The following is a 27819-nucleotide window of genomic DNA, read 5'->3' as shown; positions in this document are numbered from 1 at the left end:
ATAAGTACACACGTGAGTAGGCTAAGTACAGAAACTGGCGGCTTCTGTAGGTGTACATTGTTATCACTCATAATTTATCAGACCCCATATTCAATATCCATTTGACCAGTGCTTGTGTTAACCAACATCATGGTGATGAAGGAAATAATTCCTTGCAATGTTATAGAGTATTTGCATCATATTAGGTACCTTGGTATACAATGGTGCAATGTATAATTGTGTCTGATTGTATGCAACAACTTTAAGATGATGTCTAAAATGCAACCTGTCGTGGATGTGGGATTATTTTGAAGAGATGCCATATAGCACATCCCGCTTTGTTAGTTCAAAAGAAGTAAAATACGTCATATCAGAAATACTTCTGGGATGATCCGGTACTAAAAAACACATAATATCACTGAAGGGGAATTGTCACAGAGAACGGTCTAGTCTGCATCACAAGAAGCTACCCTGTTGACAAGAATTGCGAAGTGTCCAGGTATGTGTACATCCTATCTACAGTTATTCACAAATTATGCAGGGTTATTCAACTAAGATGTCCATCTCAAATAACTTGTGAACCATTTATGATGCTGACATTCTGTTTTCACTTTCATTAATGGTATTAAGGGGCTCATAATTGTACATGCAATACTTTTCCAGGTTTCTGACAAAATTTATCGGCACACATTTCCATACGAGGTTGTTATTTCACGCAATAACTACTGATGATATACTATTGAGCTTATGCACTTAGTTACTGGGACGTAGCACAGGAGAATCGGTCTCGAGATCTGAGACGTCAGTCTCAGGAATCTTGAGCGAGAGCATTGTCCATCACTACCATTTTCACATCACGCAGTTGCTGGGGCTGTATCTTTGTTAAGGCCACGGTCACTTCCTTCTCACTCCTAGCCCTTTCATATCCCATCAACACCATAAGACCTATCTATATCAGTGAGGCATAATACAAATGTAAATAATTTTAAAAAAAGCACTTTGTGATGGTTTCTCTTTTGGCATTTTGGAGGAAAATTCTGTACTGAATTGGGAAGTTACATAACTGTTGTTTCCAATCCCTTCTCATTTCCATTTGTTCTTGGCCTTGAGGTACATGGGTGAATGACTGGCTAGAGGGATGGGTGCGAAGGCTGGTGTACCCCTTGTGCTTGAGACAGGTTAGGAAATACTTTCTCCTAGTTATCAGAGTTCTGTTTTGTGTTCATGCACATATCTTGGAACTACAAGACTCACCCTTATCCTTCCTTAGTCAGCAACAACTTCTGTCATTTTGCTTCATCATGAAAGATATTTAGCAAATTTAACCATATGTAAGAAAAATTTATAATTTTTTATGTTGTCACTTTTGAACTTTATCATATATGTACAAATTTTTTAAAAAATATTTTAAAATGACTAATCGTTCTTCAAAATGCTACATATTGACCTAAACCTTCTAGAAAATTGAAATAATGACTGTTCATCCAAAATCTGCAAAAAGGGGAAAGTAATGCTCAGTAAAAACGTGTTATTTTAGTTTGTTACATCGCAGAATGAATTTGTATACTGCTGATCAACGTCCTAATACAAAGGGTCGCAGTGGTCCCTTGGTAGGCCAAGGCCCTTCAAGGGCTGTAGTGCCATGGGGTTTGTTCGTTTTTTATAGCATTTGACTGTGCTTGGGAATTGTATTGATGTAAATAATAGCATCAAAATGTAATTCTATGCTTATCGATTTATTATAGACTATTATTGACAATAATTAGGCATGAGACCGGTAATTCAAGGGAAAATATGCTTCCATCGTAACTGATTTCAAGTTTTCTTTCAGCATTAACCTATGGTTCAGTGTGAAATTTTGCAAAACAGAGAACACATAATAAACCTTGCATTTTACACATTCCGTTCTTACACTTGATTTGAATTTTCACCTGCACATCGACGTGCTGGCTTTTTGGAATAATAAGTTTATGAATCGCACTGCACATAACAATTCTCACCTATTTCATTGTATACTACTTCGGATGGAGCACGCAATTGACATTCCTGTCAAGTAAACCACCTTCATCCTACCCCGCAGAATCCTTATTGGAATACATAGCCGCATCTGATGGTATATATGTTCCTTATATCCGTGTTCTCCTCTTCCAGGGTTTGTGATACTTTCTCCAGCATAAGACCATTGAAGGGGAAAGAAAAACTTGTAAACGGATAGAAATTTATGAACAAACTGTAGCGTTTCAAAATATGTCATTTTTCCTATATATCTATCTACATACTGTACTGGTGTATGCACGTATCTTTACTTCAAGTTGTAGGTTTGATAACAAAACATAAAATGCTACCATAAGGACGTGCAATACAGTACTGTACCAACAAACTTATTTTCGTAGTACATTGAATAAGTGGAAAGTAATGGTGCTCATACTTATTGACACTCTTCATTTCATAATTATGAACACATTTCATTAGTTGAAGAGATAATATAATTTTGTTCTATCAATAATAACCCTTACCTTAGATGAGATGTCATTGTCGCTTCAAAGAAAGATCCCGTCTCTTCATCGCACTGTTCGTGAAATGCAACTAATGCTACAGTCAAGCCAATAAGACTGACTCTCAGACTAGCAGCCTTTTATTTGGTATGCAATGTTGCCACATTTTTGGCACCATCATCTATATCAACAAGGAAACACACACTTGCGCGCTGGTACCATACGGTACTGAGAGTCTTTCCCGAGTATGACAAAACTTCTTGTCTAACAGTGCATGCTTGTGGTATAGGCTGCACTGCCCAATATGCCGTTGTTACTTTACCTTACCACTTAATCCGTTGATTTGTAAATGTAATGTTCTAAAATGTTTGTGCCTTTTTTTATTCAATTAAATCCATTTCATAACCAAAAATATAGCAGGTTTTTCTGATGGTGGTGATTATTGCTTTAAGAGTAACTTCAACTATGCAACAGCCATCTTCGTAGCATAACTGTTAGCACTCTTACCTGCTGTCATCTGTATTCTACCATCGCCATCCACAGTCTTTTCTTATTTGCTCCTATAGCTTGTGTTTTGGAACTCCTCCCCCTCCGAGGGGTAGTCTTAAGGCGACACTCCGAAGATAAAAATATATTTTTACCTAATGCATGGATTTTCACGAAACTTTGTGGAAATGTCACCTACATAAAAGTAGAGATATCACAAAAATTTCATTCATATATAATTAATAGTTTTTCCAAAAAATAATTTGAATTCTTTTTTGAAATTTTTAATTCCAATTTTTTCATGAAATGCAATGAATATGTTAATGTATGAATTTTTAATTAGGTGGATAATACATCTTTTAAAGTCATTACATATCAAATTTTCTGTATATAATTTATATAAGGAGATAAAGTTTATGTAATTTTCACGTTCTAAAATTTAGGACTTAAAAATCTCTACCACTTGAAAAAACTCTGCAATAAAAAATTCCATATGCAGGTTACTTAATATAGCTGTGATACAGGTACATATACCATTCAAATTTTTTTACAGTTGGCTGAATTTTGAAAAATGAAAACCTACAGCCTGTTTTCTTGTCTTTGACCGGGTCAGGGGTGTAATGAATGAACCATATATAGGCTATTAATCACTCCCAAAGTGATTTATTAATGACTGATAAATACTATGAAATGATAATGGAGAGTGTTGTTGGAATGAAAGATGACAGGGAAAACCGGAGTACCCGGAGAAAAACCTGTCTCGCTTCTGCTTTGTGGAAGAACCAGGATTTGAACCATGGTATCCAGCGGTGAGAGACCAACGTTCTGCCATCTGAGCCACGGAGGCTACTGGCTAATAATTATGGGAGAAAAATGGGATTTCAGTGTAAAAATTACAATTAGCGGGAAAATTAAATCAAAGTTCAAGTGACGTCTTCTTCCTGATTCATTACCTAAAAGTCACTAGAACCATATGTTTTTCCTTCTCTTCCTTTCTTAGCAGCTTCTGTATGAATACTGGTAACTCTGGAAGCTTGTCTCTTCTTCTTCTCCTTCTCCAAAGAACGGAAAATTATTCACCTGCATTTTGTTTTTCACAATGCTAACTTTCCTGAGTCAAAGTTATGGGGATTGTAGTTTCTGTCATGTCATGATTGTTGGGTATAGGTGCAGGACTTACATGGCTTGAAGTTAATGCAACGCTTTCCTGATGAGAACAATCTGATTCCAATAACATTTCATGACCTTTGTCCCTGATTTCTTCACTGGAGACTCCTGTCTGGTAATAGCTGAATCCCATCTCTTTCCTATAATAAGTTCAGCAATTCTTCGCTTAGCTAAGGCTGATTTATGTTTACGCATATTGTTTATTCCCTTGAATACAAGCTGTCAATTATTACAGCACACTTTCTTTCAATAATAACAGTATCTTGATACACAACTACAAGACGTTACTTGTGCGCATACTTCACAAAAGTAAACAGACTGGCTACCACCACAGAACCCACAAAAAAGATTAAACATACAAGAATAACAAAACTTATAGTTGTCGGCACTATTGTAGTACCATCAGGAATACCAATACAAGCATGAAATGTTGCTCAATGACAGTCGAGTACTGAAATATTATTTCTAACAGGCTTTATAAATCATTCAGAAATATGGTAGATCTTACAGCTTGAGTCTGTATAAATATATAGGGAGAAGGGAGGGGGGGGGGGGCATTCGGCCCATCCCATGGATGCATAATTGCGAAGAACAGGCATATTTTATTGAATGGAAACATGACAATGACATCATTACCTAACAGAGCAGTTCAGCAGATGCCACGCCCATTTCTGCTGTGTGCAGACTGGCAAACAAAGCATTATTAAAGTGATAAATTGTTTGAATTCAATGAAATAACTTTGTGACAAGAAAGAAGAAACTCAGTCCTTTCAATTTCAGCATTTAAAAAAAATGCCAAAGTGACCAAAATATCGATTTTTATCTCCAGAGTGTCGCCTTAAAGCAGAAAAGAATCAGATCACAAAAGTGGCAACGTTTAAGTACCTTGGACTTCACATTAATAATGACTGGGACCTTGCCTATGAGATCTGATGCAGAAATGAGCAGGCCAGAACTTCTTTTCAGAAACTTAGAAAACTTTTGACAAAAAAGTTATGTAAAATTTCTTCAAAATAAATCACGAGGTCTCAATACAGCATAAGAACCTCTCTAACTCCATATTAATCAGGAGATACAACTTATGTGTTTGCTAATGTGACTAGTGAAACATTTTATTGCTCAGAGGAGATACATAAAATAATTTTAACTCAAAAGTTACTCAAGATAGACATTTCCAGTGTTTTTAAGATGATTTTATCACATGTGAACTGTATTTATAATTTACTTTTGGCTATGTATGTCCAATACTTTTAATAGAATTTTGTGAAGGACTCCTATTTGAGGTTTTAAACTACATGTCATTGGCCTGTTTTTTGAATATGTTTTTGGGTTGTCATAATAAGATTTTGTATTAGTACTTGTTAACCCACATCAATATGGTGGATTTAAATGATTATAATGTCTGATATAATATGTTATTTTAGCTTCTAAATATGTTGTTATTCAGCTGAAGAAGGTCCAAATTAGTGTTGAAACATGTCCTATCAAATATTATATGCTGTATTGAATTGGAGGACTGACTTTGTGATTTCTTTTGAAGAAATTTACATCACCTTAGTGTAAGTCAGTTCAGACAAAATCACGAAATTTATCATGTGTAACTTTTGACAAGCTGTGACCTTTCCATTACACTATGGGCATGACTACTCCGGTGCTATGTTGTTTTCAGCATCCTACTATACGTTGTTGAGCCATGGACACTAACTGAGACCATATGCAAGAGATTGCACGCATTTGAAATGTGGACTACTGAAGAATGCTGCAGATACTTTGGACAGCTAAAATGACCAATCAAGTTTTGCACCATATGAACGAAGAACCAGACCATCAAGAGAAGGAAGATAGAATACTTTGGTCTTATTTTGCAGAAAAATACCACCTTCTTCAAGTAATACTCCAAGGGAAAATTAATGGAAAACATGGTCTGGGGTGAAGTAGGACATAGTGGCTCAGCAACTTGACCCAGTGGTTTAGGGTGATAACGCTTACTCTGTTCAGAACAGCTATGAACAAACAACAGATCATGCTACTGATCACCAACGTTCTATGAAGACATGCCACATGAAGAAGAAGCCAGTTAGTACTATCCTATTCTTGCTATTGGCCCTGACTACAGTGTCACTCAATGTTTCATAAAACATGTCAACTTCATCCTCATCCTCACCCTCACATGGTGAGTACAGTGAGACAATTCTCATCCTAATTCCACTTTGTGCTAAATCTACCAAAATCATTCATTCATTTATGTGCCTAACAGAAATTATGTTGTGTGCAGTAGTATTCCTGATGAACAAATGAACAATCCTACCTCACACTCTGCCCTTCCCTTTTTAATACCCGTTAAGACCCTTCTTTATAATCTCTCTCTTCCTCGTTATCTCCCCTTATCTGAATATCATTAACTCGTACATTCAGATAATGGTGATATGGAACCAGTAATGTACATACTTATCGTAGCACAGTGAAAATCTATGCAGCAGACCAATAAAACAATTGCTCTTGGTAAAAACATGTAGGCTGCAAGTTAATCTCATCTGTTCATTTTTACTTTCCTCTTTTGATGAGCTGTTGATTTGAGCCTGATATTGAGCAGTGTCTGCATTATGCTACCACCTGCTGTATGGATTTTGAACCAAGTCAAACTTTCTTTTACAGTACATAGGAATAGGGCATTTCTTCCTTTAGGTGGCTGTATCAACTCTATTGATTATTTACTTTCCTTTCAACAACTTGACAGTCACGAGCCCTGTGTCAAGCAATCATTGTGGGAAGTTGTAAAGCGTAGCTCTCTGATGAGAATATTCCTTTGCTTTTGAATATCAGTTATAACAATTTGGATAATACTAATCTTAATTCAGATGATAGTTCATTGATAAACAATGTTTCTATGGCAGAAATGAATGCAGAAAGTGGAGGCGATAGTGAGGTGCATGATGTTGAGCCACATGCTTGTGTCATAGGTGCCAGTGCATTCCACCAGGAAGGTGTATCTACTGAAATGGTTTAAAAGGAGGTATTTAATGATGTGGAGTAGAAAGTGTGTTATAATGTTCCAAAGTTTTGTGTTTATATGTGCTGATAAACTTTAAGAAATTACACTGTTTCTTCCTGCAAGTGAATGACCTGAGAAACTGTACTGAGAGAGATAATGTTTGGGTGTGAGTGTTTTAATTTTTACTGAAAATTAAGTTGCAACTCATTTGTGCAAAATCAAAAGAATTATGCTTCAAAAACCTTTGTTAAAAAACATTACTTCTAATATGGCCAATATATAATACAATTTTGAAATATTTTGCACACAAAATAAGTTAATGGAAGTTCATAAGCATTATACATTCAATATTTAAAACATCTACAGTGGATACCAGACAATATTTTGTGGATAATTGCTTTTTCACTGTAGAAACCTTGGTTCTAGAATATGTTATGGACCCATTGCATACTTGAATTAGTTACATGAAGACTTGAGGTAAATCTTCTGCAGTTGCTTCCAGAGATATACTGTACTTCAAAATGGAAATTCATAGACCATTTTTGATGTATAATTCTCCATGAAGGACTTTTTTCAAAACTGATATAAGCGTTGAGTAGATCATTTCAGATAAAGAGAGTTCTTGCCCTATGATGATTTGTAGAAAAGATGTGTTAAGTGTAATGAAATAACTTTTTAAATGTCCTTAAACTGTAATTCCTTGAGAGAGATTCTGTCTCTAACTATAAAAATATGAGTGTTATGCTATGCTGTCTGTTAAAGAATGGAGCATTGTAATCTTCAATACGTATCTCATTTATTCAGTCTTTAAAGAGATTGTGTGGTAGTATATTTTGCATTCTAAGTTATATAAACTCTGAATTTCTGAAGATTCTTTATAGATAATGAATCTTCAGTTAAACTTTTTGTGCCTGCATAAGACTTCTTTTATCTATTTTTCTATGAATTGCTAAATATATATTGCTTTTATCTACTTGAGGATGGAACAATTAATATATGAGTTTCTAAGTACTGAACTTATATTCCCAGAACCAGCTTTTATATCAGCATTATGGCTGGCAGCTATTCTGTACTAAAATATACATTGTATTGATGTATTGCAAATGATTGTATATTTGTGGTATTTGTTAATAAAGTGCTGATGTGATACATTTTAATGTTTATTACTCTAGAGCTGTACAACTGTTCAACAAACATCTACCTGCAAGGTGGGATTTATAACTAGACTATTGTTTAAGGGCACTGTCTCCTCAGGGGATGCACAAAAATGAGGCACTAAAGAATTTACTGTTTTAGCAATTTAAACTACTTCTTATATCAACATACATTGACAAGAAACAAAAAGTACAAAGAAACTCAACACTTCAGATTGTGCAAGAAAAGTGATTTACTTTATTAAAATAAATAAATAATGACGTATCAGATGTAGGCTAGTAGCAGGACTTATGGCTTGAACCACAGCACTGTGCCGGTCACGCAGAACTTGAAGACACAAGAACTGGTTATTCCTTGAAGAAGTTAATCCTCCTACCAGATCCTGGCCTGCGAGAGTACGAACCCAGTTCCTGATACCTCTCCATCCATCAATCAATATTCTAAAGGCTAATGCCTTGTCGATACAACCACTCTCTTCTTTCATTGGCTGTTCGTTTCAGTTCCATGTAATTGTCACAACCTAACCTCTTCTTGATGTCGTCCAAATACTTCATCCTAGGTCTTCCTCTTCCTTTCTTTCCTAGCACTGTCCCTTCAAGAATGTTAGTGATGAAAGTGTTGTGTCTGATGACATGTCCATTAATTTTAATTTCCTGTTTTCCATTTCTTTTAATAATCTTCTCTCTTCTTTAACTTCCTTTAAGACTTCCAGGTTGCTTTTTCTTTCCGTCCAGCTCGTTCTGGTCATTTTCTGCCATATCCACATTTCAGCAGCTTCAAGTCGATTCCTTTCTAATCTATCCAGAGTCCAACTCTCGCTTCCATACTGCAGTTTACTCCATACAAATGATTTTGCAAAGGATTTTTCTGACATCTATATTCATGTGTGTGCTGGTTAAAATGTTTTTCTTAGTCATAAATGCCTGTTTTGCCAATGCTATTTTTCTCTTTACTTCCAGGAAGCATCTATTATCCTCTGTTATCATACTACCAAGGTAACAGAATTGTTTCACCTGATCATTTCTGACATCATCAATGTTTGATGATTATTTTTGTGCTGTGGCTCAGGTACAATTGATTAATCATTCTTCTATCCTTCCAGTCCAGTCCTATTTTCCTCATAGTTCCAAACAGTAGTTCTCAGTTCACATTATCAAAAGCTTTTTCTAAGTCAATGAAAATAAGATAAGTTGTTCAATTCATTTCCATCCTTCTCTCCAATAACATGCATAAGGCCAGAATTGCTTCACTTGTTCCTCTGCTTTCTCTAAATCCAAATTGGTCTTCTCCAACATACTTCTACTTTTCCTTATATTCTGTTCTTAACTATGTTAATGAGTATCTTGGAGGCATATGTAAATATTGATAGTGTTCTGTAATTGGTGCAGTCAACTGTCCTTCCTATTTTAGGTATGGTAATGGTTCTGCATTGTGTTGAAGTCTTCTGGCATGATTCCTCTTTTGTAGCATTCATTTTTTACTTTGAATAATTGGTCTTTCACGTTGTTACCTACATTTTTCAGTAATTCTGCTAGGATGTCATCAACACCAGTTGCTTTTCCTTCTTTCAGACTCCGAAGGCCATGTTCAAATTCATGTCTCATGATTGGAGGACCTTGCATTTCTCTTCCACACTCATTGATGTCTTCAATTAGATTATTTTCATTCTTGAAGTCCTTATCATCGTACAGTTCTTCTATGTATTTTTTCCAGCGAGCACATATTTTATTGTTGTCTAGCAGTAATATTCCTTCTTTATTTTTTACTACTGCAGATTTGGTTCTGTTTTTGTACTGAAGGGCACTGGTTTTCTTATAAACTTGATCCTGTTTTCTCCTTTTTATATCTTCTTCTATCTCTTCAGCAATGCTTTTGGTCCATTTCTATTTTTCTTCTCTCCATTGGTTGTGATATGACTTTTAATCCTTTTGTTGTTTTCCTCCCTGAGCTTATTCCTTTCTTGAATTAGGTTTAGTATTTCTTCTGTCATCCAAGGTTTTCTGGGCTCCAATTTCCTTTTTTTCCTAAAAGCTCATTTGTTGCTTAAATTATCCTCATCATGATGGTATTCTGCTGCATTGGCTCATCACTTCCATTATCTACTTTATTGGTTCAATCTTCAAAAGCCTCCTTTGTTGCTGCTTCTTTCAGTCCTTCTACTCTCCACTTCTTTTTGATAGATCTTTTGGTTCTTAAATCTAATATTGCACTTGTCTAATACAAGTGTATGGTCACTATCTATATCAGGACCTGGATAGCTGTGGCATAATTTTATATGATCCCTGTATCTTTGCTTCATTAGTATATAATCTAACTGAAATTGTCTTTTGTCTGGTGCCTCCCACGTGTACCTTTTTCTAAGAGGAACTTCAGATAATATGTTTGTAATAACCATATCATTTTGACTGCAGAAATCTACCAAAGTTTCACCTCTTTCATTTGTTTCCCCCAGAGCAAAATTTCATACTGCCTTATTGCCTGTATGAGATCCCTCTATTGCATTAAAATCGCCCATTATTGCGACATTATCTTTTTCTTTAGTTAGTTTTAATAGTTCTTCAGTATCTTCATACATAGTCTCCACTTCTTCCAAGTCATGAGCCGATGTTGGGAAATATATCTGAATTATTACCAAGTCCACAGTTGCACTATTAATTTTCACCATCATTAACCGGTCACTGACATGATAGGTAGGTACTGCAAACATTATTTGATCATTTTCCTCTTATTATAAGTGCCACTCCATGGTTTCCTCTTTTATCTCTACCACTCTAAATTACTCTAAACTCTGTAGAAGTCTCCATTTCCTTCCCATCTTGTCTCACATATACCTAATATATCTATCTTCCTTATCTGGTCTTTCACTCCGCCCAGTTTTTCCACTTTCAATAGCATTCGTACATTCCATGTTCCCATCTTCATGGTGGTTTTAGAGGGATTTCACTTGCTAATGACCTGAGAAGCCCTCTTACCTCTCCTGCCAGATCTTAGATTCCAAAAATCCATGATCAGTAGTTACTGTTTCCCCACATAAATTTTTGGCGACAAAATACCTAGCACCCTTGGGAATACAATGTAACACATGTATATTATTCTTACAAGAAGCCACTTCCTCATAAAAAGAATCCTGTGATGTCGTTATTGTACCATCTCATTTAATAGGCATATCGGGATGATTTCAGGACCAGTGAATATGAAGACCTCTTGTACCTTTAACAAATTTATCGCAGAGGGGACAGTTTTATTAACTCAGCGCCAACTATGGAAGCAGTTTGCGAATTTCTTAGTAATTAGCACGATGGACACATCCACGAGTCAGCAGTGCTAGTAAAAACCTGAACTTTCACATCAGAGATGCCAGCACAAATTCCGTGAATCCTTGAATAACGTATCTCACAGTGAAGTAATACATTGGATCTAGCATCACCTGATTTCCTACATAGATGACCAGCAATTGTTCGTTATCTTCTATCTAACCCACACAAAAACAAAGAATAACTAATTTAAGCGTTGAATATCATACTGAAAATACACAACACTTGAATGCTAACAAAACATGGTTACCATTCCTTAGCTGGTGTAGAGCACACCTAGGTGGGGTTAATTAACACAGTATACCTTTCAAAAAGGTCAAGGAGAAATTTTAGAATCAACAACAAGCAAGAAATTATAACAAGATGTGGCTGTCATCTTGTTCACAGCTAAATTGAAGAATTAGTAGAAACACTGTCATAAATGAAAACTCATCCACGGAAGATAACACAATCACGTATGTAAAACACGCTAACAAACTTCGCAATCTGTCAGTGAACCCCAAAAAAGCACAATTTCTTTGAGTTCAATACAAAGATTGCTCGACTGAAATCAGTGGTCAAATCTTCAGCCTCCTGCAATCCAAATCTTCTGCACGGTACGTGAAATTGTTGATGGAGCACAGTGTAACAACTCTGCCACATAACACAAGCTGCATCTACCCTCTATCAACACTACAGCCCTAGCGGCATCCTCTGAGCTCAATGCCTTCTTCACTCCTGTAAGTGCTGTTTAACACTGAGTAAAAGATTAGAGAATTCCCTCCCTCACACATGGAGGTAACAATTAGAAAATGGGAACAAAAATTTGCATTCTTGCGATAGGCAGTAATCTGGGATGGTCTAAGTTGGCTATTGGAACATTTGAGAACATTCACTAAGAATCAGTACACAATAAAAAATTTCATAGGAGAGCATCAGAAATGTTAAAATTTATATTATATCTCAGTTTTCAAATATCTTTAGGTGCTGCGTTTCTTTGCTTGTCAGGTAAGGTCAGAGGACACACAGCAAGGTAGTCAATGAGGCTGTGGCTTCCCTGTTGTCTGTAGTTTTAAAAGCAGGTACGAGCTTACTGTCGTTGGATTTTGTTTTTTTTTTACAATTGGCTATACGTCCCACCGACACAGAGAGGTCTTATGGCGACGATGGAATAAGAAAGGGCTAGGAGGGGAAGGAAGTGGCCGTGGCCTTAATTAAGGTACAGCCTGTCGTGGAAATGGGAAACCACAGAAAACCATTTTCAGAGCTGCCAACAGTGGGGTTCAAACCCACTATCTCCCAGCTCACAGCTGCTCGCCCCTAACTGCATGGCAAACTTGCCCTGTGTTGGATATTTTAAAAGCACCTTTAAGCCTGCATGTTCACCTTCCAACAGAAATTCAAAATATGATAAGTTCATTACAGCTAAAATCAAAAAAATTGGTAGCTTTAAGAACATTCAGACAACTGTTCACATAGCGGTTCCTTGGTCTTATTTAGATACCCACTTTCAGCCAGCAATCAACTTACAGCTTTCAGATGTTTCATGACACAGTAGAAATAAATTATCCAGTAGAGTTGTTTTGCTTTATTGTGGGGAGGAGATAGTGATGATGTGTCTATTTCTCTTCTTTTAGTGCAGTGTTAGGATGACAAAACGCATCATGCAAAAATCTCTTACGAGCATCCTCTCCCTTGCTACAGCCATATCAGAAATGTACTGAATTATCCTCATTTAATAGAGGATGGTTGCCTAGTTGTACTTCCTCTTAAAACAATAATCACCACCACCACTTATCATCATTTATCTGTCCAAATCTTATTTATCTTCTTCAGACAACACCATTGTACAGACTACCATCAAAATTTATCTTGGATGCTGAAATACAAATAAGACCATGCTGAAAGAAATACAACCTGTGACAATAAAGTTTGGTGAATGAAGTCAGAACAGTCCCTGAGCTTCATAAACACGTACCAGCATCGCATGTGTTTCTTTCAGTGTCCTTCATGTTCCTGTTTGCAGTTCTGTTAAAAAAGTGTCTGAAGCAAATCTGACAGTCCTATTTGATAAGATGATCAGCCTTGGATAGGCCAATACCAATACAGTCCATTCAACCTCTTGAAGGTCGATCTGGCTGCACCTGCATAGCAGCACAAAGAAAGTATGCTTGGCAAGATTTATTCTGATTTGCATCAACAGTACTTAAAAGTATGATTCCTGAGAATAAATGAATTTATTGATCTAATACAAGAAAATGTATTAAATGTAATAGTGTAGGAAATCAAAGACATTCAAGGACTACTCAATTATGGTCAATTCAACTCCCGATTCTACAAACCCTAATCAGCTTACTCTTATACTCGGGTATGTTTGTGAGTCTGGAACCTCCCCAGAGAGATGCATAACATTTCTGAGTGTATGGTCATAGAGCAGGTGAATGGGAGAAACACGGTGTGAACCTCCTATCATACCTAAGCATTCCCATAGAAGACACACCAGGATAGTTATGATAATGCATCAAATATGGCACAACATTATTCAGAGTTAAAAGCTAGGAACCACAGTAAACCATCTTTAGGGCTGCCGATAGTGGTGTTTGAACCCACTATCTTCTGGATGCAAGCACACAGCTGTAGTCATGAACAACATGGCCGCTTCTTCCCACTCTCAGCCCTTTCCTTTCCCATCGTCGCCATAAGACCTACGGTGCGACATAAAGCAAATTCTAAATAAAAAATAAAAAATCTTTTCACACCCCCTTCCAAGGAAAAGTTGTATCCACACTACTGGCCTGGACTTAATTTAAGAACTTTCCTGGCCTCCTCGAAAATGGGCTAACCACTTGTACACACACTTCAATCTAAAATATCTGCTGTATCTTACAATTTGCTATATGCTTTACGTCACACCGACACAGATAGGTCTTATGGTGATGATGGGACAAGAAAGGCCTAGGAATGGGAAGGAAGCGGCCATGGCCTTAACTGGCTGGTGTGAAAATGAGAAACCATGGGAAACCATCTTCAGGGCTGCCGGCAGTGGAGTTCGAACCCACCATCTCCTGGATGCAAGCTCACGGCTGCACACCCTTAACCACATGGCCAACTCGCCCAGTCTTACAAGTTGAGCTTCACTGGAATAACCTTTCCTAAACTCATAGGGATGTTGTGGAACAATTTTATTGCCTGAAGACAACATCTGGCTGCTATTGTGTGTGTGCTTAACACGGTACAACCGGGCTGATGGATTGCGAGACTGAATCCTAGTGTTTCATGTTCTCTGTCTCATATTACTAGGAATATATTGGTTTTCATGCCTGATTTTCCATCAAATTCTACATCACTATGAATCTCCTCTTTTCTCATTTGTCCTTTGGTTTGCCTTTGTTTATCTAATTGGTAACACACTGAGATAGATTCTTCCCCTTTTTTCATGAAGTAAATTATACAATTGTATAATGCTGTTCAAGGTAGCAGTAGCAATTTGTAGTGCATGATTTGTTTGTATGTTAAAAAACACTTCAAAATATCAATCCAAAATACATATAGCTAAAATGGCTATTTCAAGCCTCTGAAAATACATAACCCACTGCTTGGACTCTGGTTTCTGAGTGGAATCTTGAGAGGATTTCTTCCAAAGTTTTATGATATCTTCAATAATTATTTAGCAATGCAAGTGTTCCTGGTCAGGTCAAGGACTTTTACCTGGATCTGAGGGCTGGTTCGAGGTACACTCAGCCCACGTGTTTATAATTGAGGACATAAGTAAACATTCGACACATGATGGCCGGCAACCTCAAAGAACGACGCTATATGGTCTACGAGGAAGTGTCTGGATTGGCGGCAAATGGAAGCACCAGACGAACAGATATCATTGCCTTTAAACCGGAAAACAAGAACGGAATGATCATTGACGCAGTGGTGTGATTTGAATCACATTCTGGTCAAACTGTGTTGAAAATTTTGTAAAAAAATATATAACATGATATAACATCTGAATTACTTGAAGAAGAGCCGAGTGTTTCTCCAGATCTACGAAACATAAACACAACTGTCTATTCCTCTCGTAGCATTTCTCAATTACCTGGCGCATACTGAAAATCTGATCCTGACAGCCTCTCTGTGGTCTGAAACCACACTGGTTTTCATCCAACTTCCTCTCAACGACTGATCACACCCTCCCTTCCAAGATGCCAGTGAATACTTTGCCTGGTATACTAATCAATGAGATACCTCAATCGGTAGGGTCGTTTTTTTTATTATGAGTAATTTTATTAAATTGCAAAGCTGCACCAAGATTGGATCGACTTGATGGACAGATTGTCGCTAGGCGACAGCAGCTTACGCTATACCATGATAGTCCGCTAAATGAAATAGTGTATGGTTTTTAGTTCCGGGAGTGCCCGAGGACATGTTTGGCTTGTGATTTGACACCCGTAGGCGACCTGCGCGTCGTGATGAGAATAATATTTGCTGTATATAGGAGGATGAAAACACGCCGCATTGAGTTACAAAGTACCTTTCTTATGCCTATTATTTTGAAATAGCAATCCAACATGCCGTGATCGAGATGTACTTTCATGTCATAGTCCCAACATTGATAGGTCTGCACATTTTGAAGAATGTAGCTGTGTATTATACATGTAAAATATTTAAGAAACTTTTAAAAATATAGAATATAAACAATGGAATGACAAGAGCTATCACCCCCCTCCTAACAAAGAGCAACTGGGGGTTCCCAACGAGCAAAGGCGAGTCTATGTAATCTATAGGTCTATAGGTGGGTATGTAGGTATGTATGTATTGCATCTCCTCCTATTCCACTCGAGTGATTTCAACCAAACTTGGTACACTTATGACTTAGTATCAGGAAAAAAAAACTCATGGGGGAAAGACACCACAAGCACCCTTAAAGGGGGGCCTTGGGGGACGAGTTAAAAAAATAATCGAAAATAGTGTTGAATTCATAGTTTTCGGGATCGCTGAGATAAATAGTGACACTCTGGATTTTAAAGTCCAATTTCAGTCCCCTTCGGGGCGGTAGTGAGGGGGAGTGAGAAATAAGAATAAGAAGGAGAAGAAGAATATAAAATAGAGCCGAATTCATCATTTTCAGGGTGGCTGAGATGAATAGTGATACTCCGGAATTTGTTGAAGTCCAAGTTCATCACCCTTTGGGGTGGTAGGGACGAGGGGGGAATGATAAATAACAATAATCGAAAATAGTGTCGAATCCATAGTTTTGGGGTCGCTGAGATGAATAGTGACACTCCGGAATTTTTAAAGTTCATATTCAGCACCCTTAGTGGGGGGGACGAGGTGGGAGTGAGATATAATAATTATAGTAATAGGAAATATAAGTCGAATCCATAGTTTTCGGGGTCGCTGAGATGAATAGTGGCACTCCGGAATTTTTTAAATTCAAAGTTCATCATCCTTTGGGGTGGGGGGCGAGGGGTAATGAGATATAAAATTAATGGGAAATAGTGCCGAATCCATACTTTTTGGGATGGCTGAAATGAATAGTGACACTCCGGATGTTGTTTAAGTCCAAGTTGAGCCCCAGTAAGCAGGGTTGTGAGAAGGGGTGAAAAAACGAAAATGTGCAAATGACCGAGATTTTGGGTGTTTGTATGCATGTTCCAGCATAGGTGTCAACTAAACTTGGTACAATACTAAATTTATTTAATAAATTCACACTATCTGTAAAAAATACTGCAGGGGCAAGACACCCCTAGAAGCCCTAGGGAAGGGGGCGATATATAATTATAACTAAAAACGACCAATATTAGTGTTGAATCCATAGTTTTATGGGCTACGGGAGAGATTTCAGCCAAACTTGGTACATTTATGACTTACTATCGTGAGACAAACTGCGAGGAGGTATGGTAGACCTAGCACGCTAGGAGTGGGGTGGGAAGGGCTGAGATGTAAAAATAATCGAAAATAGTGTGGAGTAGTGAGACGAATATTGATACTCCGGGCGTCATTCTGTATATGTTTCTTCCAACATAGCCCTCATACAAAATTGGTACACATATGACTTACTATCTGAAAAAAATACTATTGGGTAAAACACCAGTAGCACTCCTTGTGGAGATGGTGAAATATAAAAATAAACGAAAATGACTGATATTAATGTTTACGAGTTCACTGAGTTGAACTGTGACACTCTGGATGGATAAGTCATACTTCACCGCAATTGGTATGGAGGTTGAGAAGGGGTGAAAATGAATTTAAAATAACCGTCAAAAATTAAAAAATAATAGAAAATAACCAATATCAATGTCGAATTCATTGTTGTGACTCCCTGAATATCATTTAAGTCAACGTTCAGCCTCCATTGGGACGGTACACTGAAAGGGGTTTTGTAGTGAATAGTATAAAATGACCGAGATTAGTGTTGAATCCACTGCGTTTGGGGTCTCAAGGCTGATTGGTGAGAGTCTCAATGACAGTTGAAATCGTGTAGATCATATCTATACCGTGATTGATAAATACATGAAGTTATCACTTATTATCTTTTTGAAAGGATCAATTCAAGCTTCCACAAGGATAAAATTTTACTCAAAAATGAAATAATTTAAAACTTGAAATCAAACACATCTAAATAACTCTAAAACTATATAATAGATGGTAAAAATCCATATCCCAGAAAGGAATTCTATAAAAATTCACTTTAACATAACTAACTGGTGATACTAATCTTAAAAGTAAACATCCTAAACCAACCGGGCTACGCTGGGTAGTGCAGCTAGTACTCTATAAATTTGTAAGGAATTATTTCCTTTGTCACCATAATGTTGGTAAACATAAGCACTGCTCAAATGGATATTGAATGTGGGGTCTGATAAATTATGAGTGATAACAATGTACATCTGCAGTAGCTGTCAGTTTCCATACTTAGCCTACACATTCATCTAATTACTGCTGCATACAATGCCAGAATATGTATCCTTTATATACTGCATCAAAATAGACCCCAGTAGAAGTGAAATAAATGAACAGCCTAGTTGCTTGTTGACACATACAGGGTTATTCTAAATGATTGTCGGGGTTTCGTGAACTTTTTTTTTTGAAAACGTGGAAAACATACCATTTTTATTGTTACAGTAATGGTTAGTCAAACTCTCAAAGTTTTGTTTTGCATCAACTGTAGTACAGAAGTTACCACCAGATGACAGTAATAGCAGTGTTTAACAAAATGGCGGTTAGCGATAAGGAGAAAGCTTTTTGTACTCTTGAATTTCATCAACACTAATCCGTTACCAGAGTCCAGCACCATTTTTGGATAAAATACGCGAAGGAGCCTCCTTCCGACAACTCTATTCGCAGATGGTACGCACAATTTGTGGATGCAGGTTGTTTATGCAAACGGAAATGCAGTGGGCGTCCCGCTGTGTCAGAAGCGGATGTGAATCTGATTAGGGGCATTTATCTCCATAGTCCTAGGAAATCAACTACGAAATGTAGCAGGGAACTGCAAGTTCCTCAAAACACAGTATGGCATGTGTTTCAAAGGCGCCTACAGGTAAAGCCATATCACCTACAATTGTGTCAAGCTGTAACAGCTAATGACAAAGCCCTATGTTTCAACTTTTGCATGGCACTGCAGGAACGGATTGAAGAAGATGATGGTTTTCTTGACAGAGTAGTTTTCAGTGACGAAGCTACTTTTCATGTAAGTGGAAAGGTAAACAAACAAAACGTTCGCATTTGTGGTGCAACAAACCCCCATTGTTATGTGGAACATGTGCGAGACTCTCATAAGGTGAATGTGTTCTGTGCCATTTCAAACACGAAGGTCTATGGCCTGTTCTTCAATGAACAGACAGTAACAGAGCTGACTTACCTGGACATGCTCACAGAATGGCTGTTACCCCAGTTGAGTGACGGCAGGGATGATTACGTGCTGCAACAGGATGGTGCACCAACTCATTTCCACAGGGAGGTTAGCGCATTTTTAAACCAAGAACTTCCACAACGATGGATGGGATGCGGAACGGAAGGTGATCTGATGCTCTTACCCTTTCCACCACGTTCACCAGATCTTACACCATGCGATTTCTTCATGTGGGGATATGTTAATAAAGATCAGGTATTTGTTCCTCCTCTACCGGTGGATATTCAGGAAGTGAAGCAGCGCATCCAAGCCGCCTTCAAAAGCATCACCTTTGCCATGTTGACTCGTGTGTGGGTAGAGATGGACTATCGAGTAGATGTGTTTAGAATGACACAAGGCGCACATATCGAGCATTTGTAATGTACTATGTATGTCAAAATAACTGTATGAGTTACAGTACACAATAAAACAAGATTCATATTCCTACGTCAATTGCACTGTGAGTTATGAATTTTTGTAAACCCGACAATCATTTAGAATAACCCTGTATTTACGGAATGGAGAAGGCTCATGTTTAGCTATTCGCAGATTCAGCATAAACAACATTCAGCTCTGTCTACCTGTAGGCCTACGACCCGCTGCCCGCTGCACAATGCTGGGACAACGCTCTCAAGATCTCTCAAAATTTCTTGCAAGAAACAGGTGCTAGCACTAGTCTCAAGAAATCTCAAGGCCCCGTCTCAGACTGCCCATCACTAATTCTATATGTGTTTTTGCTTGGGTTTAAGGAAGATGACTACTTCTTCTTATCACTGTCAGGCCAATATGGTTGAAAAGTATCACTGGAATTTGAAGATCGCTCTTCTAATTTTCCATCATGATAATCACAAATTGTGGGATGCTGATCTACCTGTCTTAACTCTAGCTTTTAATTCATCCATCAATGAAGCGTCTCATTATTCTCTAGCTTGTCTACTTCTAGGTCGAGGTCTCAATTCCCCCCTCTTCTTTAAATTAGGATATCTCACCTCTTTTTGCTACCCAACTTCATACCTCCTCCAAACTTCCCTGAGAAAAAACTCTGCAGAGTTTATAAAACACACCAAAAAAAAAAAAAAGCCTACCGAATTAAGCATAATCACAATGTCAACCTTCAAAATTTAAAGTCTTACTACAAAGTCATTCACAAAGTTCTGCATTGGACTCACTTACTGCCAAAATCTTTCTTCCATATAGAATCACTGCTATCCCCACTCCTTTAAACACCCTTTTGAAAGGACTTACGGATCCTTTCAATATTAAACATTTTCATTTTTCTCAAATTAAATTGTATGTTACCTAAATTATGCTCTTTCTACCTCAAACCTTATGCCTCAATCTTTGGCTTGACATCCATCTATATTGGACTCCCCTCTCCCCAGTTTATATTTACATTTTATGGCCTTCATTGGATCACTCTAGCCAACTTTATATAAAGAATTTTTCAGTTTCCTGTCAGCCCAGTACTTCTTCATTTTCTTTGATCTTATACTTCTTTCTTCTTCGGAAATCACCCTTCCTATTATCTGTTTGTTGATTCCGATTTGCAGTCTGGTTTGTTTGTCTGAGTTTCTTGATTTTGTCGGTTTTGTTTCTTAGGTCTTCCACTGTAATTTGTAGTTCATCCATATCTTCCTTGATGTCTGTAATCCACTTAATGTTGCACTTACTATTCCATAATTTTTCTATTATTCTCCTGATGATCCTGTTCACTGGTGTCCTGATTAGATGTCCAAAAAATGAAATGCGTTTCTTCCTGATTGTGCTCATTACTGGTTCTATTTCCTTGTAGACTGTTTCATTAGAAGCTACTCTCCAGTGTCCATCTTTTTGGTATAATTTGTTGATGCACGTTCTAATGATTCTTCTCTCTATCTTGAGTATTTTGTCTATTTGTGCAGCGTTAGTTGTTTTGAAGATGGTTTCGCTTGCGTATGTTATTACTGGTTGAGTGACTGTTTTGTAATGTTTTAATTTTGTTGCTATTGACAGGCCCTTTTTGTTGTAGGTATTCTTGGTGACATATTGTGCTCTGGTCAGTTTATTTATTCTGTTATGCCATGCTGGCTTCAGATTGAGGTTATATGTTATGATTTCTCCCAGATATTTAAATGTATCTACAATTTTGATTTCTTGGTTTCCTATTGCAATTTTGTTTATGAGTGGTGGGTCAGTGAACATGATTACTGTCTTTTCAAAAGATATTCCAAGACCAATTTTATGTGCTATTTCCTGTAGTGATATAACTTCTTGTCTGGTTTTCTGAATATTGTTTGACAAGAGAGCAAGGTCATCGGCAAAACCTAGGCAATTTAAACGTATGTTGTCTTTAGGTCTTCCAATTTGGATGTTCTTTGAGTTACTCTTGTACCATTCCCTCATTATATATTCCAAGGCACAATTGAACAGTAGTGGTGACAAAAATCTCCTTGTCTTAAGCCTGTTTTTATGATGAATGGCTCAGAGAATTCCCCTCTGAACTTGACTTTTGATTTAGTGTTGGTTAAGGTGAGTTCAATCAATTTGATTAATTTTGGATGGAGCCCGAAATTTCTTAAAATTTTCAACACTGAAGGTCTATGGATACAGTCGTAAGCTTTTTTAAAGTCCACAAAAGTTATTGCAAGAGGTTTTGTTTTGCTTCTTGTAATATGCTATAGCTAATTTTAAAGTGATGATTTGTTCTGCACAGCTTCTCCAAGGTCTGAAGCCTCCTTGGTATTCACCTAATTCCCCTAGTTGCTCTCTGAGCCTCCTGTATAGGATTCTGGATAAATGAGAGAGAGAGAGAGAGAGAGAGAGAGAGAGAGAGAGAGAGAGAGAGAGAGAGAGAGCGCGCGCGCGCGCGCGCGCGCTCAGTAATTATCTGGATTGCTGTTATCTCCTTTTTTGTGGAGTGGGTGGATTATGGCTGTGGTCCAATGTTCAGAGAACTTTTCTGTTATCCAGATTTTTCTTAGGGCCATGTGTAAGGATGTTCGAACTGTATCACTGGCATATTTCCACATTTCTGCAAAAACTTGGTCTTCTCCGCAAGCCTTATAATTTTTCAACTCTTTTCGAGTGCTGTTTCCACCTCTTGGATTGTTGGGGGGTTTACGCGTTCAGGCGGGGTTTTGATGGGTGTGTCTGTATTAATTGCTAAAAGTTCCTGGGGTTCTTCACAATTCAAAAGTTTAATGAATGCTTTTGGCATGATTTTGGCATTTTCCTTGCCATTGTGCGTCGTTTTTCCATCCTTACTTTTCAGCATTAATGTGGGAGGGGCAAATTTTTGTACTTGTCTTCCAAACATTTTGTAAAATTCTCTGGAATTGGTTTTGTGGTAGTTTTCTTCTATTGAGTTGATTAGATCTTTCTGTGATTAGCTGGCCATACACGGAAAGGAATTGTGACAGGCAAGGCCTTTTGTGACGCGTTCCGACAGGCTAGGACTGCTCGTTAGTGAGCGAGATCAGTTCGAGGCATCATCTGCTACAGGCGAGACCTGTTGTCAGCGCCTCAACGGAAAGACCTCACCCCACAGATCAAGCCTCTTGTAAGGAAAGCATGAAGTGGACAAAGGTACTGCTAGAGAAATTTATTGAAATGTACAAAGAGCGACCGTCTCTCTGACAATTAAAACAAGAGGTGTCACAGTGTCGTAATCAAGCGTTCTTCAGTATCCTCCTTTCCTCCTTCTTCAGCTTAGAAGCAACAATATCCACAGTAAATACGCTTTCAATTAGACTGTTCTCCAGTAATAGCTATGCAAAACAAGTTTTTTCTTTTTTTACTAGTGGCTTTACGCCACACCGACACAGATAGGTCTTATGGCAACGATGGGTTAGGGAAGGGCTAGGAGTTGGAAGGAAGCAGCCGTGGCCTTAATCAGGGTACAGCCCCAGCATTTGCCTGGAGTGAAAATGGGAAACCACAGAAAACCATCTTCAGGACTGCCGACAGTGGGATTCGAACCCACTACTCCCGGATGCAAGCTCACAAGTGCGCACCCCAAGCGCACGGCTAACTCGCCCGGTAAACAAGTCATTGTATATGTGTTGTGTATGTTTGGTATTCAGCTCAAAGGTTGGTTTGATCCTCCAGAGCTATGCCAACAGCTGTCATAGCCTAGGCATCACTGAAGAAGCGTACTAGGGAAATGAGGAGTGAGGTAGCTTCCTGTTGCTTTCCTCACCGAGTCAGAAGTTGCTCGCATATCAGTCTGCCAAGCTCACTGAAATGCACGCACTAGCTGACCCTATGAGTTATATTTTCATACCATTCATACCAGGGACTGGCTGCATAAGGAATGGCATTACTAGCATCGCTCATACCTCAGTCACTTTCATATTGTCAAAGCCAAGGATAAGACTGAGACAGATCAAACATTTAATGTAATAACGAGAAAAATCCATTCATGCTTACTTTTCTTTTTTGCTAGTTGCTTCACGTCGCACCGACACAGATAGGTCTTATGGCGACGATAGGATAGGAAAGGCCTAGGAATTGGAAGGAAGTGGCCATGGCCTTAATTAATTAAGGTACATCCCCAGCATTTGCCTGGTGTGAAAATGGGAAACCACGGAAAACCATCTTCAGGGTTGCCGACAGTGGGATTCGAACCCACTATCTCCCGGATGCAAGCTCAAAGCCGCATGCCCCTGACCGCACAGCCAACTCGCCCAGTACATGCTTACCTAACAGCATACCATAATCGCTGTGGTCCATTCGCAAATAATTCTTGTAATCGTCCCGTTCATTTTCTCTCAGGTGTTGTATCAGACTCATGTGACTAAAGCTGTCTCGCTCTCCTATCCATGTTTTCATCCACTTCGATCGATTTTTCTGTTTGCATGATTTAACATACTGGTATAGCAAAATGCACTTTCCATCAGCTGCAACAGCAATTTTTTTTTTCCTCTGGACACTGTCTGCTTCGATGTCCATTGCACAGTTCTAAGTACGGCAGACCTGACCGCCAAGGATTTCAAACTAGTTTGAAAGGCCAGCGGATGAGGCTTGGCCTGCCGAGAACAAAGGGATCATGCCATTAATGGGAGGGTCTGGAATGTTGACAGATTATGTTGCACAATACGACAGGCTTGGTGTCACAGTTGATGGCGAGCAGCAGGCCGGGTCTCTGAAGGTCACGCTAGTGATGGGCAGTCTGAGACTAGGTCTCGAGATTTCTCGAGATTTCTCGAGACTAGCGCAGGCACTATTTCTCGCGAGAAATTTCGAGAGATCTCGAGAGCGTTGTCCTCGCATTGTGCGGCGAGCCGCGTGTCGTGGTCGGAGCTGAATGTTTTTTGTGCCGAGAATGCGAATAGCTAACCACGGGCCTTCTCCATTTCGTAAATACGTGTCAACAAGCGACTAGGGCGTTCATTTCTACCGAGGTTTATTTTGACGTAGTACAACATAATATTGAAGGATACGCATTCTGGCATTGTATACAGTGGTCAGTACACGAATGAATAGGCTAAGTACAGAAGCTAACGGCTACTGTAGGTACACCTACCTGGATACAGTACTAGAGGCGTGCATTATTCGAACTGGAGACGAGATAAGATGCGCCCTGCTGCATATGCAACCACCATTACGTATGAGTGGAATGTGTAATCTAAAATGCTTGAGTTTGCTCCAATTCATTCGATAGATAAGTGTACATCGTTATCAGACCCCACATTTAATATCATATATGACCACTGCTTGTGTTTACCGATATTTTGGTGACGAAGAAAATAATTCCTTACAATGCTATAGAGTATTCGCGTCATAAGTAAAGTTAGCATAATTACCCAACAAAACAAGAGTACCACAAGCAATACCATGGAAAGGAGATATTACAAGAAGTACTACTAATTTAACATTCTAAATTCAGCATCATGCACAAATTCAGTATTTCAAGTGGTTAACACTACCGCTTACAATACTATAGGTTAGTGATGGGCTGTCTGAGACGAGGTCTCGAGATTTCTCGAGACTAGCGCAGGTAATATTTCTCGCGAGAAATCTTGAGAGCGTTGTCCCCGCATTGTGCGGCGAGCAGCGTGTCGTAGGCCGACAGGTAGTCGGAGCTGAATGTTGTTTGTGCCGAGTATGCGAATAGCCAACCACGGGCCTTCTCAATTTCGTACATACGTGTCAACAAGCGATTAGGGCGTTCATTTCTACCCAGGTCTATTTTGACGCAGTATACCATAATTATAAAGGATACGAATTCTGGCATTGTATGCACTGCTAGGTCTTTGAATGAGTGGTTTAAGTACAGAACCTGACTACTATTGTAGGTACACGTACCTGGATACTAGAGGCGTGCATTATTCGAACCGGAGACGAGACAAGATGCACCCTGCTGCATATGCAACCACCATTACGCACGAATGGAATGTGTAATCTAAAATGCTTCAGTTTGCTCCAATTCTTTCGACAGGTAGGTGTACATCGTTATCAGACCCCACATTCAATAACATATGACCACTGCTTGTGTTTACAGATATTTTGGTGACGAAGGAAATAATTCCTTACAATGTTATAGAGTGTTTTTTTGCTATTTGCTTTACGTCGCACCGACACAGATAGGTCTTATGGCGACGATGGGACAGGAAAGGCCTAGGAATGGGAAAGAAATGGCCGTGGCCTTAATTAAGCTACAGCCCCAGCATTTGCCTGGTGTGAAAATGGGAAACCACGGAAAACCATCTTCAGGGCTGCCAACAGTGGGGTTCGAACCCACTATCTCCCGGATGCGAGCTCACAGCTGCGCGCTTCTAACCGCACGGCCAACTCGCCCGGTGTTATAGAGTATTCGCGTCATAATTAGGTACTTCGATATATGACGGTGCAATGTGAAATTGTGTCTAGTTATACGCGACAGCTTGAAGACGATGTCCGAAACGCAACGTACGTCGTGGATGTCAGTTATTTTGAAGAGATGTCACATAGCACTGCCCGCTGTGTTGCTTATTCAAAAGAAGTAAAATACGTCGGCAGAAATACTCCTGGGATGATCCGATACTTAAAAACACATAATATAAATGAAGAGGATTAGTCACAGAACACCTCCGTACGGTCTGAATCACAAGAAGCTACCCTGCCGACAACGATTGTGAGGCATCCAGGTAGGTTTACATCCTAATAACAGTTATTAACAAATTATACGGGTTATTCAGCTAAGAAGTCCACCTGACATAACTCGTGAACAGTTTAAGATACTGGCATTCTGTCTTCACTTTCGTTAATGGTATCAAGGAGCTCATAGTTCAACATGCAGTGCTTTCCTAGGCTTTTGACAAAATTTATCGTCACACACGTTTCCATATGAGAACTGATGATGATAACTATCAAGGTTACACTCGACGTTACTGGGACGTCGCACAACTCGCAGCATACGAGAATCGGTCTCGAGAGCGTTGCCCATCAGCCCTGCTGAAAGAATTGGAGCAAAGTCGGGTATTTTAGATTACACGTTCCACTCGTGTGTAATGGGGGTTGCATACGTAGCAAGCACATCTTCCCCGTCTCAGGTATCCAAGTAGGTGTACATCCTATCTACAGTTATTCACAAATTATGCAAGGTTATTCAGCTAAGATGTCCACCACAAATAAGTCGTGAACAGTTTAAGATACTGACACTCTGTTTTCACTTTCGTTAATGGTATTAAGGGGCTCATAGTTGAACATGCAGTACTTTTCCAGGCTTTTGACAAAATGTATTATCTCACACATTTTCATATGAGAACGTTATTTCACTCAATTAACTGCCATTAACATACTATCAAGTTTACAGTCGTAGTTACTGGGACGTCGCACAGCTCGCAGCACTCGAGAATCGGTCTCGAGAGCGTTTCCCATCACCCCTGTTACACGTTCCACTCCTGTGCAATGGGGGTTGCATATGTAGCAAAGCACATCTTCCCCGTCTCAGGTTCGAATAATGCACGCCTCTAGTATCCAAGTAGGTGTACATCCTATCTACAGTTATTCACAAAGTATGCATTGTTATTCACCTAAGATGTCCACCCCAAATAAGTCGTGAACAGTTTAAGATACTGACATTCTGTTTCCCCTTTAGTTAATGGTATTAAGGGGTTCATAGTTGAACATGCAGTACTTTTCCAGGCGTTTGACAAAATGTATTGGCTCACACGTTTTCATAAGAGAACGTTATTTCGCGCAATAACTGCCCATGATATACTATCAAGTTTACAGTCATACTTACTGGTACGTCGCACAGCTTGCGCTACGGGAGGATCGGTCTCGGGATTCTCGCGAGAGTCTCGAGATCTGCGAATTCAGTCTCGAGAGTCTCGAGCGAGAGCGTTGCCCATCACTAGGTCACGCCTGGCAGGCAGTCTGGCGGATCTGGCCCCAAAGGCGAGG

General features: G+C 38.8%; 1 protein-coding gene across 1 annotated transcript in view; it reads left to right on the top strand.

Annotated features, from left to right (window-relative positions):
- Positions 1–8264, top strand: part of LOC136858477 (zinc finger C4H2 domain-containing protein) — a 93460-nt gene extending 85196 nt beyond the window's left edge. The window contains exon 5 of the mRNA XM_067138045.2: positions 7022–8264. Coding sequence (XP_066994146.2) covers positions 7022–7049 — 28 coding nt within the window. The 3' untranslated portion in view covers positions 7050–8264. The remainder of the gene's footprint in view (positions 1–7021) is intronic.
- Positions 8265–27819: the final 19555 nt, after the last annotated feature.

Source organism: Anabrus simplex, chromosome 1 (assembly GCF_040414725.1).
Source record: "Anabrus simplex isolate iqAnaSimp1 chromosome 1, ASM4041472v1, whole genome shotgun sequence".
In the NCBI taxonomy this organism is placed as follows: Eukaryota; Metazoa; Arthropoda; class Insecta; order Orthoptera; family Tettigoniidae; genus Anabrus; species Anabrus simplex.
This window is presented reverse-complemented; position numbering and strand designations above follow the sequence as displayed.